The sequence below is a fragment of the Cheilinus undulatus genome, linkage group 11 (genome assembly GCF_018320785.1).
Source record: "Cheilinus undulatus linkage group 11, ASM1832078v1, whole genome shotgun sequence".
Taxonomy (NCBI): domain Eukaryota; kingdom Metazoa; phylum Chordata; class Actinopteri; order Labriformes; family Labridae; genus Cheilinus; species Cheilinus undulatus.
The window spans coordinates 15,784,826-15,798,407 of NC_054875.1; the positions used below are offsets into that span (position 1 = coordinate 15,784,826).

Sequence of the window (13,582 nt, forward strand, 5' to 3'; positions counted from 1 at the left end):
GCAAAATGAGAAATTTTGCCTCTTTGAAGTATATTATTTTGGTTATACCATATATTAATTTTGTCAATAAAATTTTGAATGCAGGGCTATAAATTACTTTGGCCCTGTTTCCACCATTTAAATAATGCTTTTGTCAATTAAGATAGCCTGGCATATTTATTTATCTCATCAAAAATAACCTACCTCCTGTGTTTTAATCCTAACACCTGGTTTTATTTTTTGATGTGTTTCATGACCCTGAGCTTAAACTATCTCATAGCTGTCTCTTTCCACTGGGTTAGTGTGAGTAAATTACTCATTCTCTTTCTGCACTTAAAATTCACTCAGCGCTGAACTGACTTTATTAATATTGAACAGGATGCTCAGTTTGAACAAGTTACAACCAACTAAAGTTAGCCAGGCAAAAGGCCAAATACAGCCAAAATAGGGGTAATAAGAATAAATAAGAAATGCATTAAGCACTGTATCCACTATAACTTCAGCCACACATTGTTCCCTGTCATTAGGGTACCTGAGTCCCTGAGTACCCATGCAGCCAAGCCCATACTCTTGGATCAAACCAACTGTGGGGTACTTGTGTTTAAGGTATGAAATATGAAGAGGAATACGTCCTAACTAAAATATTATTGATTGTATCTATATATTACACAAAGTAAACTTTTTAAAGTTATATTAAGATTGGAGAAAAATATTGTAAGTCATATTGTGAGTCATAGTCTGATTGAATGAAATTCTTATTTAAGAATAATTATTTTCCCTCAACATGCCTTTGCCTTTGAACCGTAGAAACACCCAGAGATAGCACAGTAGCTTCACAACAGGCTATCCGTCTGAATATATGCATTATGGATGTCCTATGGCTGTGTGTGTGCGTATATTTAAAAAAATGAAAAACATAAAGGAAAGAGTTTTGTATCAGGTCATGTGTTAAGAGAATCAGAAGGGGTAGTTGGTCTCTTTAACACAGCAGGACTGTCACCAAAGGGTCCTCATTACTCCACTTCTCTCCATCCAGCTGCTTCTGGGCACATTCAGCTTCGGGGAATAAAGACAGCATGGGGGCTTTGATGTAAGAGCTGGAGGGATGCTGTGAGGGGAGAATTCTGGGAGTAAAACCACATTTACACCTTTAATACACACATGCAATAACATTAGCACAGAGCTGCAGGTTGGGTTTCAGGTGCTGCTGATGGTTCATTGTACCCACTCACCAGCTGAGTTGGCTCACTGATGGGGTCAGTTTTCTTTAAACTGTTCAGAGTTAAAGGATGAGTCAGATTCCAAGTCATTACATTACTGAGCCATCATCAAGCAATCACAGGGCACTCGTTTTACATTCTCAAAATGAATCAGGGCTTTTACTCAGGACTGATTGGATCAAAATAAAATGGCTTATGTGTGTGTCTGCTAGTGACCTTACAAGAGTGGAGAAAATACCAAATGGTTTATGACATAGGTACTGAATATCTACAAGATTGATGGCCACCAGGGCGCCAGTGGCCTAGCAATTAGTTTGTGCCCCCTATATACAAAGGCTGTTGCCCTCAAAACGGACTGCTAAAGTTCAAATCTGACCTGTGGATTCTCTGCTGCATATTTTCCTCCACTCATTCTAACCCTGATTTCTATCAGGGTTAGTCCTGCCTCTCAAATAAAGGGATAAGAAGTCAAAAGATAAATCTTATAAAGATAGCTGTACGACTGCCCATGTTATTAGAGCAGCCTCTGTTTTAAGAATGTGAACAAAACGGGATTTTATGGTTACACATCCTTTGAGGATCTTATAAGAAGTGTAAGTTTATAGGTAGTGGAGTCCTGAAAGAGTAATGGGTGACATACCTCAGGTCATAAAACATTTGTTTTAGTGGCTCCATCTTGCCTGCCATTTCTGAAGCCTAGAAGCTTTTAGAGACAGATCTGTATCTGCATTGTATGAACTGTTATATAAAAACTGATTGATGTCACCCATTTGTATGGCCCTATGAAATCCATTTTGTTTCTTGCCAAACCTTGTTTTATTTTTTCAAAATCTGTTCATTGGTTTGAATTTTTTGGAATTTCATTTTTTTACCTGTAGACTAATTTTATCATAACAAAGAGTGTCCTGTTTATGTAAGTGAATAAAATGTTCACTAATTAAACAGAAATAACCTTAGATTTATTGAGAACCTTGCCTATGACCCCCAGTTTGGATTACCCTGAAACCCAGTGAAACAGTCAGATATTTCCAACATTTTAAGACACATCCACATATGTAATCACACTGGCTCCAAACTGGTGTTTAAAATGTAAATAAAAAAATCCTTCTGTTCTCTCAAACACAGAGTGATAGTGATTTAATAATAAAGTAACATTAAAGTTAAATGGTTTAAAGTAAACCTGTTTCCTAAACTTTCTTTACTTTAAAGGTCAAAAGCCTCAAAGCTAATCTTCAAAACCAAAAAATCAAAAAGTTTTGGTCAACTTATACAACAGACAAAGAGCAGGAGTTGAGGTGAGTCTTAAGCTCCCTGACAAACAACTTGCTGGCTTGCTGTTATATCAAATATGTTATCCATGCCCACTATCCTTCTTAAAACCAAAATGGACAAGTAATTAAAAAAAAGCCACTGTGCAGTGATGCTCATGAAGATATGAACCACGAAACGGCCTTTGAGCATGTGTGTGAAATCCAGTGCTTCTGCAGCCAGCTTAAGTGAACACATGAGGAACTGTCATTTTTTTCACTTCCACGTTGTCTTAATTTTTCAACACAGAACATTGCTTTTGTACTAATCACTTGAGTTAACAGGTGTGACAGAAATTTACGGGGGTTAAACATACCATACAGCCAAAAATCCAAACTAATCCCTCTTTTTTTAATGTATTTGACTGTTGAATTCTTGAAAATGGTGCTGCATAGCCTGAAAATCTCCAGGAAAAGGGCTTCTACTAAAGGGTTTGCCAAATTCTAACACCCAGAATGCGCTCGGTACTTCCTCTTCTATGGTGTCTTCCAGGCTGTTTCCTGTTGGACTGATGTGAGCATCACATCAGACGGGTTAAGCATAAATACAAAGCAGGATTCCTTAGGCCTTTTTTAAACTGTGCCCTCTATATTTGCATCTGAAAAACTCTTCCATTTGTGCATGTGAGTAGAGTTTTCCCTACAGTAAACACTGAGGGTCCTGAAACACTCAATTTATTTATGATATAACTTTTTTATTTAAATGCATCTGTTTGAAATTTTGCATATTTGCATGTTTGTTTTTACCTGCAGCAGGTGTCAATTCCACAGTATTTAGCAGGTCATAGAGGATAATGTTCCCTACACCATTTCTCACTCTCTCTTGAGTCTTGTCACTCTAACCTCCCCTTTGTGTGCAGAGGGGATGATTCTTTGAAATAAATAGGGGAATCAAATCCAAAGGTTTAAAATTGTGGATTAACTGATTAAAGCCTCTACTTTATCCTGTTGTTCACAAAATCATTCCTGAGTTTTTTTTTTTTTTTTTTTTTTTTGGTGGCATATTAGACATTATTATCTTGAGTTATGGAAACCCTAGGGTGCTTCTGATTTCCTAGAATGGCCTCATACTCCCTTATTACATTCATTGTTATTGTACTCCCCTGTAGTGCAATCATCAGACCTAATGACTCCTGGTAGACTGCTGCTGCACCAGCTCAGATTTGTCCATGAAGTTGACAGCTGGTTGCAGATTATGACTCTTCCAGCAAATATATACCCATCTGGATGGGAGGACAGGGTAGAATAGTGATTAGATCAGGTAGTTTATTGTATGTGTTTGCTGAAGAATTACAGATACTACACAAGTTCATGGCTATTATTATTATTATTATTATTATTATTATTATTATTATTATTATTATTATCAACCAGTGTTTTTATTTCATTTTCTTTTTATAAACATTTGTGGTAAAGCCTCAGTGACATCCAAAAAAGGCCATGATAAAAATGTTAAAATGAAAAAAAAAAAAAAGATGTCTGATTGTCACTCCTGTTGGCGAAAGTTAGTTTTTCTTTGAGGAAGAGATCCATAAAGCAACCACACTTTTAAGCAACATAGCCATGCTTAGGTTTAGAGGATATTTTCTTTAGAAATCTGTTTTATACATAGATAAATCCTCCCACACTGCACTGAAATGCAAAATGGCTGCATGCAGTGTGAGTGTTCAGCAATACCAAGTCAAATTCAATCCAACAGATCAAACTTTAGCTACCCCGAGCATATTTACTTTGTGTTTTAGGAAGCTAGCATTGACAGGAGAGCTATCAAGCTAATAATTACGTAACATGGATTAAGGTCACTCAGCAGATTGAAGAAATAACTCCTAGCCGCCAGCGGCAGGCGCTGACTGTGTCAGACGGGGTGTGTGTCTGAGTTTGTGTTCAGTTCAGCCTCTGAGTGAACTCATCACTCACTAGAGACTATGGTTCATTCTGTTATTTCCCTGCAGTCTCTCTTCATTTCCTCCTCTCCTCTCTGTATGTTCATGAAGTAGGGTAGGCCAAAATTTCCACTCCAGTTGGCAGTCAACACGGACGAAGAGAGACTAATTACATTATAACAACCAACAGTGGAGGTTGGCACCTCTGCGACTCACTTCTGCAGATGGGTTGGGAGTGAGATTGAACATACATTCACTTTTTAATCCCAAAAGTTTGAAAAATTAACTCTCCTCTAGCCGGTAAATGGCTCCAGGTCAGAGCAGAATCTCTTGTGGCTCTGGGTATGTATTCCTCCAGAAACTCTGCCCTCCACTATCTCCAAAGCTCCTCTGCACTAAGCAGAAGTCAGATGGCCAGCAGCAGCTCGGTCTGTCCTCTTCACCTGGTCCTACACACACATATCACAGGAAAAAACATGATATCTTTTCAGTCAAACTGAATATTAGCTATAACTGTTTCTTATACACTCCTTGTAGACTGATTTAGTGATACTGATGTTTTCTTTCATTTTATTTTTTATCTTATTCGGTAATTTTCTGCTTAGAATCTGGAAAATTGCATGGCCCTATCTTCCAACCACTGCAAAGTGTCTTGGTGCGCAACACAGGTGTCTTTCCTATTTTCCAACTTACACGGTTGTCATGTTGTTTGAATAGCAAATGAACTTGCATACAGAAATTCAGCTGTACTTAGATTCTGTGAAACCTGGTCTAAAGTCAGTGGTGTGTTATTTTCCTGCTTTTTTATGGGCCACATACAGTCCCTTCCAAAAGTATTGGAATGGTGGGCCCAATTCCTTTATTTTTGCTGTAGACTTAAAACATTTGGGTTTGACACAAAAAGATGAATGTGAGACAATAGATAAAAATTTCTGCTTTTATTTCCAGGTATTTACAACTGGATCCAATGAACCACTTTGAAGATATTACTCTTTGTTTGAACTCACCCATTTTTCATGTGAGCAAAAGTATTGGAACATGAGACTGACAGGTGTGTTTTGTTGCCCAGGTGTGTCCAATTGCGTTGATTATCCAAACAATAAATAGCGCTGAATGTCCACGCCCAGTTTCATATTTGGGTTTTGCCTTTGGAGACTGCATTTGTAGTTGAGAGGTGTAACCAACATGAAAACCAGAGAGCTGTCTATGAGTGAAAAAGTAACTGTGAACCTGAGAGAAGATTGAAAATCAATCAGAGCCATCTCACAAACATTGGCCATAGCCCATACAACCATTAGGAATGTCCTGAAGAATAAAGAAACCACTGGTGTACTCAGTAACAGGCATTGAACGGGTAGACCAAGGAAAACATCAGCAATTGATGACAGAAACATTCTGAGAGCTGTAAAGAAAGACCCTCAAACAACTGTTAGTGACATCAGCAACAACCTCCAGAGGGCAGGAGTGAAGGACTCACAATCTACTGTTCACAGGAGACTTCATGAACAAAAGTACAGAGGCTACACCAGAAGATGCAAAGCACTCAATAGCAGAAGAAGTCTACAGAAACATTTTGTCTACCGATTTACAGAAAGATAAAACCAAACTGATCATCATGCAGCAAGATAATGACCCAAACACACTACCAAAACAACACAGAGGAGTTCATCAGGGGCGAGAAGTGGAAGGTTTTAGACTGGCCAAGTCAGTCTCCAGACTTAAACATTATAGAGTATGCATTTTATGAGGAGATTGAAGGGAGAAACTCTCCATCAACAACTGAAAGAGGCTGCGTTGAAAGCCAGGTAAAGCATCACAGAAGAAGAATGCAAAAGTAAAGGAAAAGGTGCAAGAAAAGGATTTCTGACAAAATATTTAGTCTTGTTCACTTTAATCTGTTTTAAGTCTATCTGTTCCAATACTTCTGCTCACCTAAAAATTTGGTGTTCTGATACAAATAATGCTATCTCCTACGTTGTACATCAGATCCAGATGTAAATACCTGGAAGTGAATGCTGAAATCTTGATCTCTTGTCTCATATTCAGCTTTTGATGTCAAACCCAAATATTTTCAGTCTACAGCAAAAATAATGGAATTGGGCCCACCGTTCCAATTCTTTTGGAGGGAACTGTATGTATGGTTACTGAGGCAAGTCAACAGGGAGTGCTAGCTGAAGAAGCTGCTCAATAGATTAACAGGTTATGACTATGTAGTCAACTACTTTAAGTCAGGGGTTCTCAAACTTTTCGGGGCTAGGGACCCCTTAGAAGGCAGAACATGTTCCAAGGACCCCCACATAACCCTGACGCTGATTAAGCTGACTGCCATTTGTTCTCCTAGATGCTGTATTTTGAACTCTTCAACCTAAATACAAGTTCTTGTCCAGTTGAGTGTGGCTTCTTACTTTTGGCGATCCTTTAAGAAGCCCTCCGTGCTTTTTCTGAGGTCCTGTTCAGGTTCACCATTCGTGTTTTCTGACGGATGTATTCCTCACCCTTTCATCAGAAAAAATCTTTTGTTTTGTCCCTAAACTCTGTATGCTTTGTTTTCAGATGACTCTTTAGCTTGGTGGGCTTCATGGCTTTTTGCGAACACATGAAGACACATAACACTTTGGTCTTCTATCGCTGTTCTCAGTAAAACCAAACTCCAGATACTGGTCATCATATTTTCTCAGTTTAGCTGGTTTGGGCATAGCATTACTTGATGAAGTGAACTTGCTTAAATATTTACCCATTGTTGCTAGCTGGACCTGCACACCAAACGCATCCTGAGCAAAGTCACTGAGGCGTGACGAGTGATAGATTTATGCAATATCTCACCATCATATCTGAGTTTTTATTGGCCCAGAGCTGATTTATGTGGGAGTAATTGGTTTAATATGGTTGTTTTATGGCGATGTGGTCCTCATATGTATTTATTTGCTTTCTGATGACATGCCATTACTTAAATAATTTGTTTTAAATCATTTCATGGACCCCAAGCTGTGGCCCGCAGACCCGCAGGGGTCTCCGGACCCCTGTTTTAGAACCACTGCTTTAAATAATAACTACTGTAACTATGAGTAGTTACACTATGGCCCCAACTGATAGTTAAAGGGATACTATAACATTTTTTCAAATTCACCCATTGCCATAATTCCTGTAGTCTTAGTAGTAGGTTTGTTTCCTTTAGTTGTCGGTGCAAGCTGTTTCTAGATCTGGTGGGGGGGGGGGGCGTTAAACCAGCTGCACCGCTAATGCTATGTTAGCAGATGGAATATTTGCTTTCCCTGATCAAACTCATCAAATACACAATCCAACAACTCCAAAACGCTCTCGTGGACAAGTTGTGACCTGCACATTCACCACGCTATGAAATAATAACGTATATATATATATGTAACATTACGACACATGAAGCAAATACATGGAACTATGTCTTCAGTGAACCACTGGGCGGAGTGACACAGTGCAGCAGCCACGTCTGGAGTGTAGTTCTGGCTTTGCATTTACCTTTAAAACATCTCTGTCTTGTAATGTTCCATGATTATTTCATAGCGTGGTGAATGTGCAGGTCACAACTTGTCCACAAGAGCGTTTTGGAGTTGTTGGATTGTGTATTTGATGAGTTTGATGAGGAAAAGCAAAAATTCTGTCTGCTAACATAGAGTTAGCGGTGCAGCTGGTTTAACGCCCAGATCTAGAAACAGCTTGCACCGACAACTAAAGGAAACGGACCTATTACTAAGACTACAGGAATTATGGCAATGGGTGAATTTGACAAAATGTTGAAGTATCCCTTTAACAGTACTGACAGATATCAACCTACTGTCTGACTGATAGATACCATAATGGACTATCCAGTGTTCATTACACATGCATTACAAAACACAGTTAAAGATACTGTTGACATTTCTGGAGACCTTAATCATTAATGAAGTTACACTTTTGTGTTCACTGCATCTTTTAACTGTTATACTCTGGGAATTGGGGTGATTTTAGTTAACTACAACCCACTGTGAAACTAAGCTTTGCAAAAAGGTGGAAAACTAACAAAAAATAAGTATGTGCTTAGAAAACTTAAACAAAATAAAAGGAACAAAATCCCTTAGTTTTAGCCCTTGGCAGCTACATTCTGACTGACATGCCGACCAAAGTCTGGTAAGAGTAAAATAGCCTGGTTTGATTGCCAAAGGCTTCCCACAATGGTCATTTAAGGTCCTGAGTTGTGTACAAACATCAAATAATATGAAAAGCCAAGAGTCCTTAAGGGTATTGCCCCTGACAGGTGTCCAATGTTGCAGAAAAAAACAAAAACCTACACTTTAACTAACAGAAACTAAACTAAAACAAAACATTTCTGCAAAATTAAAACCAAACTAAACTTACAAACCAGTAGTAAAAACATATTTAAATTTATATTTAAAACACAAGTAAAACAAAAAAAGAATAAAAACTAATGAAAAAAACCCCAAACTAGTGTATCTTTGGTGGGAATGTGTCAGCAAAATCCAACCATCTATAAAGTATAAATGAGAGAAATGTGTCAAAGTTGAGCCCATAGTGTCTGTGGTTGTTTAGTGTTATAATGTCACAGTGCACCTTAAACTAAAAACTGAGTTGTTGCTTGATTAATTTCATTTTCTTTAGAGAAATATAAAAAAAAAATAGGAAGAACATCCAAAGGGTTCTGAAGGTTTCAAGGATATTAGATATTCTTTAGAGATGAATAAAGGAGATTCACCCATACATTTCATTTTCATTTTGTTTTCTTTGACAGTGTGTACTTTTCCCCCCTCGTCATCTCGATTATGTATCCCATGAATTTGGATAACATTGCTGGTGTTGATGTGATGATGACTTCATTTTTTTCAAAAGATCTTGAGAAATTGACCTGTTATCACTGAAAAACCAGCATTGTAGTCTCAAGACGTTCAGAAAATAACCGGAGGTTACTTGTCGATGTAAAGGAGTGCGATAAAATATATAATTTAATGTCTTTTTAGGGCTTCTGCAGAAAGCACGATGTGTAAAAAATTTTTAGTCATACAAAAGTCTAACAGGTACTATTTAGCTTATGTTGTCCCTTCTGAGACTTCTTAAGGTGACACATTTGTACACTCCATTTGTTTTATCCAGGAAATGACGCACGTCTTTGATTTTTCTGTCCTGTTGTACATAATGTGTTCATATCTAAAAAAAATAAAAGTTTATTACTTTACTGCAGAATTTTTAAAAGTGTATATTGCAGTACCTCAATGCTGAAGCCTCCTACTCCTCTTTCAGCCTCTCCGGGCCTACAGCTGCAGTTCAGAGTTGACGAAGGCTTCCTGAAACCAGGAGAGAAGCGTTGGTTTCTGCGCTACCTGGCCCTCCACAGCCTGCACATTGACATCTGGGACAGCAACTCCCTGCTTCTCATAGGCTCTACTGCCATCGAACTCAAGGTAAAGGACTGAGATTGACTTCATCATAAGACCATCCCTTGTTTAAGTTCAAAAGAAACACACGCATGGTTTCAACATGCATCATCAAATCTTTACATACCTTCCTTACAAAGCCGTGCATCCGTTGGTATTTGCAAATTCATTTTCACACATATGATGGAGTAAACCAGGCATTTCAGAGAAAACTGGTCCTTGTAATAGGATGTTGAATACAAACTGACAGTGCCTTGCTACCTCTGCTGTTTTGTTCGATTGAAACAAACTCAAATTCGTTTGCCAAGTTTATTTGGTTTTTGAATTTGGTGTGAAAGCTGTCCACTGAACTCTAGCATGGACCAAACAACCAGACCCAAACCGCTTGAAAGGTGGTTCTCAGTCTCCTTTTATGTTGACTCTGATGCTGGTTGTTTGTAGTGAGAACACAAACCAACCTTGATCAGATCCTAACTGCAGGAAGCACTGTATTTTTGGATTAAACCAGCTACCGTAGCCAAGGAATATGTGTCAAAAACCACAGGCAGACCTGAAAGAGCTTCTGAAACAATTAGGCAAAGTGATTTTTCTTCCTCTCATCAGACTGCTGTCTGTATGAGAAATATAACAAAGGTAATGAATATCCAGTGTTTTCCCACGCACAGACCTTACTTGGGTATGACGCCCTGGCAGGCTTTGAATGGTCAATTTATTAATTTTATTTCTGGACGCAATCCCAAATTGATTGATAAACAAACACTCTCTATTTACTGTGCCCCCTTACTGTGACACACCCACACATGCACACACACACACACACCCACACACACACACACACAACCCCCTGTGGAGCACGCTATTACCTTACTCCTGTATGAGCAATCCAGCTGTTAAATGTCATCTCCTGCTGTTGTTTAGAAGCTAAAGCTGGTTGTAATCAATGTAATGTGGTAATGTTATCATGCTGATTTTGATCATTTTGAAATGTGTAGTTAGAAAAAAGTTTGCTTCTTACTAAATTCTTTAAAAAAAAGGAATGTATTTATTTATTGAAGATTTATTCTTGTCCCATAATTATTAGTTTTATATGTATTTATCCCAGGTGTCATAATCCATGCTTCATACCCATATTGCTTTATATACTCATAGAACTCTAGAAGTCCCAGCCATGTCTCCATTTGAGCACAGGCCAAACTTCACTTAATCATGCAACAATGAAACAAACTGGTCCATGATTTAGGCCAGATCAACCAGACTACAGGCTTGAAATGCAAGATTTCTTTAGAGGAATAACAGTTCTGCTTTTGTAGTTAAAAATTATTATGTATAGACTTGGACAACAACAAGCACAACTCTTTCTTTTTTTATTTTTCATGATGCATGCAAACAGTACTGTTTTATCTTAGAATTAACAAATGAGTTCAAAATGTAACTGAAAATGTGAAAATTTTTATCTAAATTTGATTTGATCAAACAAAGGCTGTACCAGCTTTAATTTCTCTACTAATCTGATGGTTTTTTTTCCTATTTTGCACAATTTTATTTTTGTATGTAAAAACATCTCATTCTCTTTTTTCGTCCCCCCTTTTTGTGCACCTGTAGTACTTATTGCGGCAGGGAAAACCTGCAGTGCAGGCCCTTCATGAGGTTGAGGTGCTGACAACTGATTATGTGGGAGAGGACCCTCTGCTGATGAGTGCCAATTTGGGTGGACAGTCAGCTATCAGCCCAGTGACGGTCCACACTATCACCAGAGGCCGGCTGCACATACGCACAGGAAACATAGGCAAGTACTGCAAGACACTTTCTGTTTGTATTTGTCATTTCATACAGACAAGACCATTCCTTTTGTCATTACAGAAAATCAGCCTCTCTTAGAGCTTAGATTGCATCTCATGGCCTTCACCAATTAATGGAACAGCTTCACTGAGATTATAGAATTGATATTCACTTGTCATATTGATCCCAAGGACATTAAAAGATGCTGTGTGCAACTTCTTCAAGCTCTTCTGCATACACAATTAGTTACCAGTATTTCATGAGTACAACAATGACTCATATCTTGTTAAGGATTTATTGTATTAAAAAGCTTTTTAACAATATTTACCCTGATATTGTTCCGGCTATGAATAAGCATGACATCCCTTATTGAAAGTATACATCGTTTTTTATTATGGTAAGCACACATTCCTGTGGTGAAACCTCACAGTCAAACATAATAGACAAGTTCTGTGCTTTTCAGGATTGAACAGAGTGGGATGTTAAAGCATGGGATAGGGGCTGTGGGCAGTAGGTGATTTTTAATTTTTTATTTATTTTTTTAACAAGGGGGATGCACCTTGTTAAGACCCCACCCCCCATCCCCAACAACAACAAAAAAAAAAACAACAACACCAACAATCGCGTTCAGTCACGCTATCTAACTTATACTTGATAGACAGGTTGTTTAAAACAGGACAGTAAATATTTTTTGTTATTTTTCTAGGTAGAAATGCAGACATTTGCCATACCCAGGGCCAGTTCTAGCCATTATGGTGCCCTAGGTGAACTTACAATTTGGTGCCCATGCCAAATGTGTGGTTAAAGATGCATATTTCTTAAAAAATGCAGAAATATGAATATTAAGGTTTTTATTTATTCTGTAGCATGTGCTTTTAAGCTTTTCAAAGTAAAAAAAGAAAAAAACTGTTTTTTTTTTTTCAGTTTGGCAACAAGAATGAAATTTCCATGTTGTGATCAGCAGGGTCAATCTGTTTATCAAATTCCAATATAGTTCTTTTTACATTCATCAGTAATCAGAGATAACATACTTTTACCAAATTTGCCAAATGTGTGGTTAAAGATGCATATTTCTTAAAAAATGCAGAAATATGAATATTAAGGTTTTTATTTATTCTGTAGCATGTGCTTTTAAGCTTTTCAAAGTAAAAAAAGAAAAAAACTGTTTGTTTTTTTTCAGTTTGGCAACAAGAATGAAATTTCCATGTTGTGATCAGCAGGGTCAATCTGTTTATCAAATTCCAATATAGTTCTTTTTACATTCATCAGTAATCAGAGATAACATACTTTTACCAAATTTAAAGATTTAGGGCTTTTGAGTAAACATTAGGGGCATAGACCCCAGAGGCCACCCCATGGCTCCACTTCTGACTGATAAACTTAACCACCACACAAGATTTTCATATCATATCAGCACAGTGTCAGAAATGCAGGGTTATAAACACATTAGGAAATAATTACTTAAAGACATATTTCAAGGGCACCTGCAGCAGTTTTTAAGGAGAATTTTCCTGTTATCTCTACTAAAAGAACCAAGTTAGAGGGCTGAGTTGGGAATTTAATTTTTGCTTGCACTAAAACTGTTTAAGTTGGTAAACAGGGCACAGTTTAATTCATTAAATGCACACAGAAGCTTTAACGCGCCTCATAGTGCTGCAGACCTGTGAGCGTCTCCACTGCTCTGATGTGCCTCATGATGCCCAGGAAGGGACACTGGCACAGAGATACAGAGTCATCATTCTGTTATTTGAGAGGAAATCCCTTCTATCCATAAAAATTGGCCTCTTTTCATAAAGCGTTTAATTTTCGGACAAGGATAGGGACAAGAAGGGGGAGAGTAGGAGCTGGAGTGCGCTGCGCTGTTTGCACTGGTGAACAATGATCAGGACAATAATTCCACCTATGGCTTAAAAAACAAAAGATGTGTATATAAAGTCTGTTAATATGACCCTGATGTTACTCTTATTAATATAATCTGGAGTTAAATTAGTCCAGGCTGTCGGCTGCCATAG

The 13,582-nt window shown here is 37.9% G+C and overlaps 1 protein-coding gene across 1 annotated transcript in view; it reads left to right on the forward strand.

Moving 5' to 3' along the window:
• nphp4 (nephronophthisis 4) overlaps positions 1–13,582 on the forward strand; it is a 312,689-nt gene that overhangs the window by 234,225 nt on the left and 64,882 nt on the right. The window contains exons 16-17 of the mRNA XM_041799567.1: positions 9,658–9,818; positions 11,394–11,577. Coding sequence (XP_041655501.1) covers positions 9,658–9,818; positions 11,394–11,577 — 345 coding nt within the window. The remainder of the gene's footprint in view (positions 1–9,657; positions 9,819–11,393; positions 11,578–13,582) is intronic.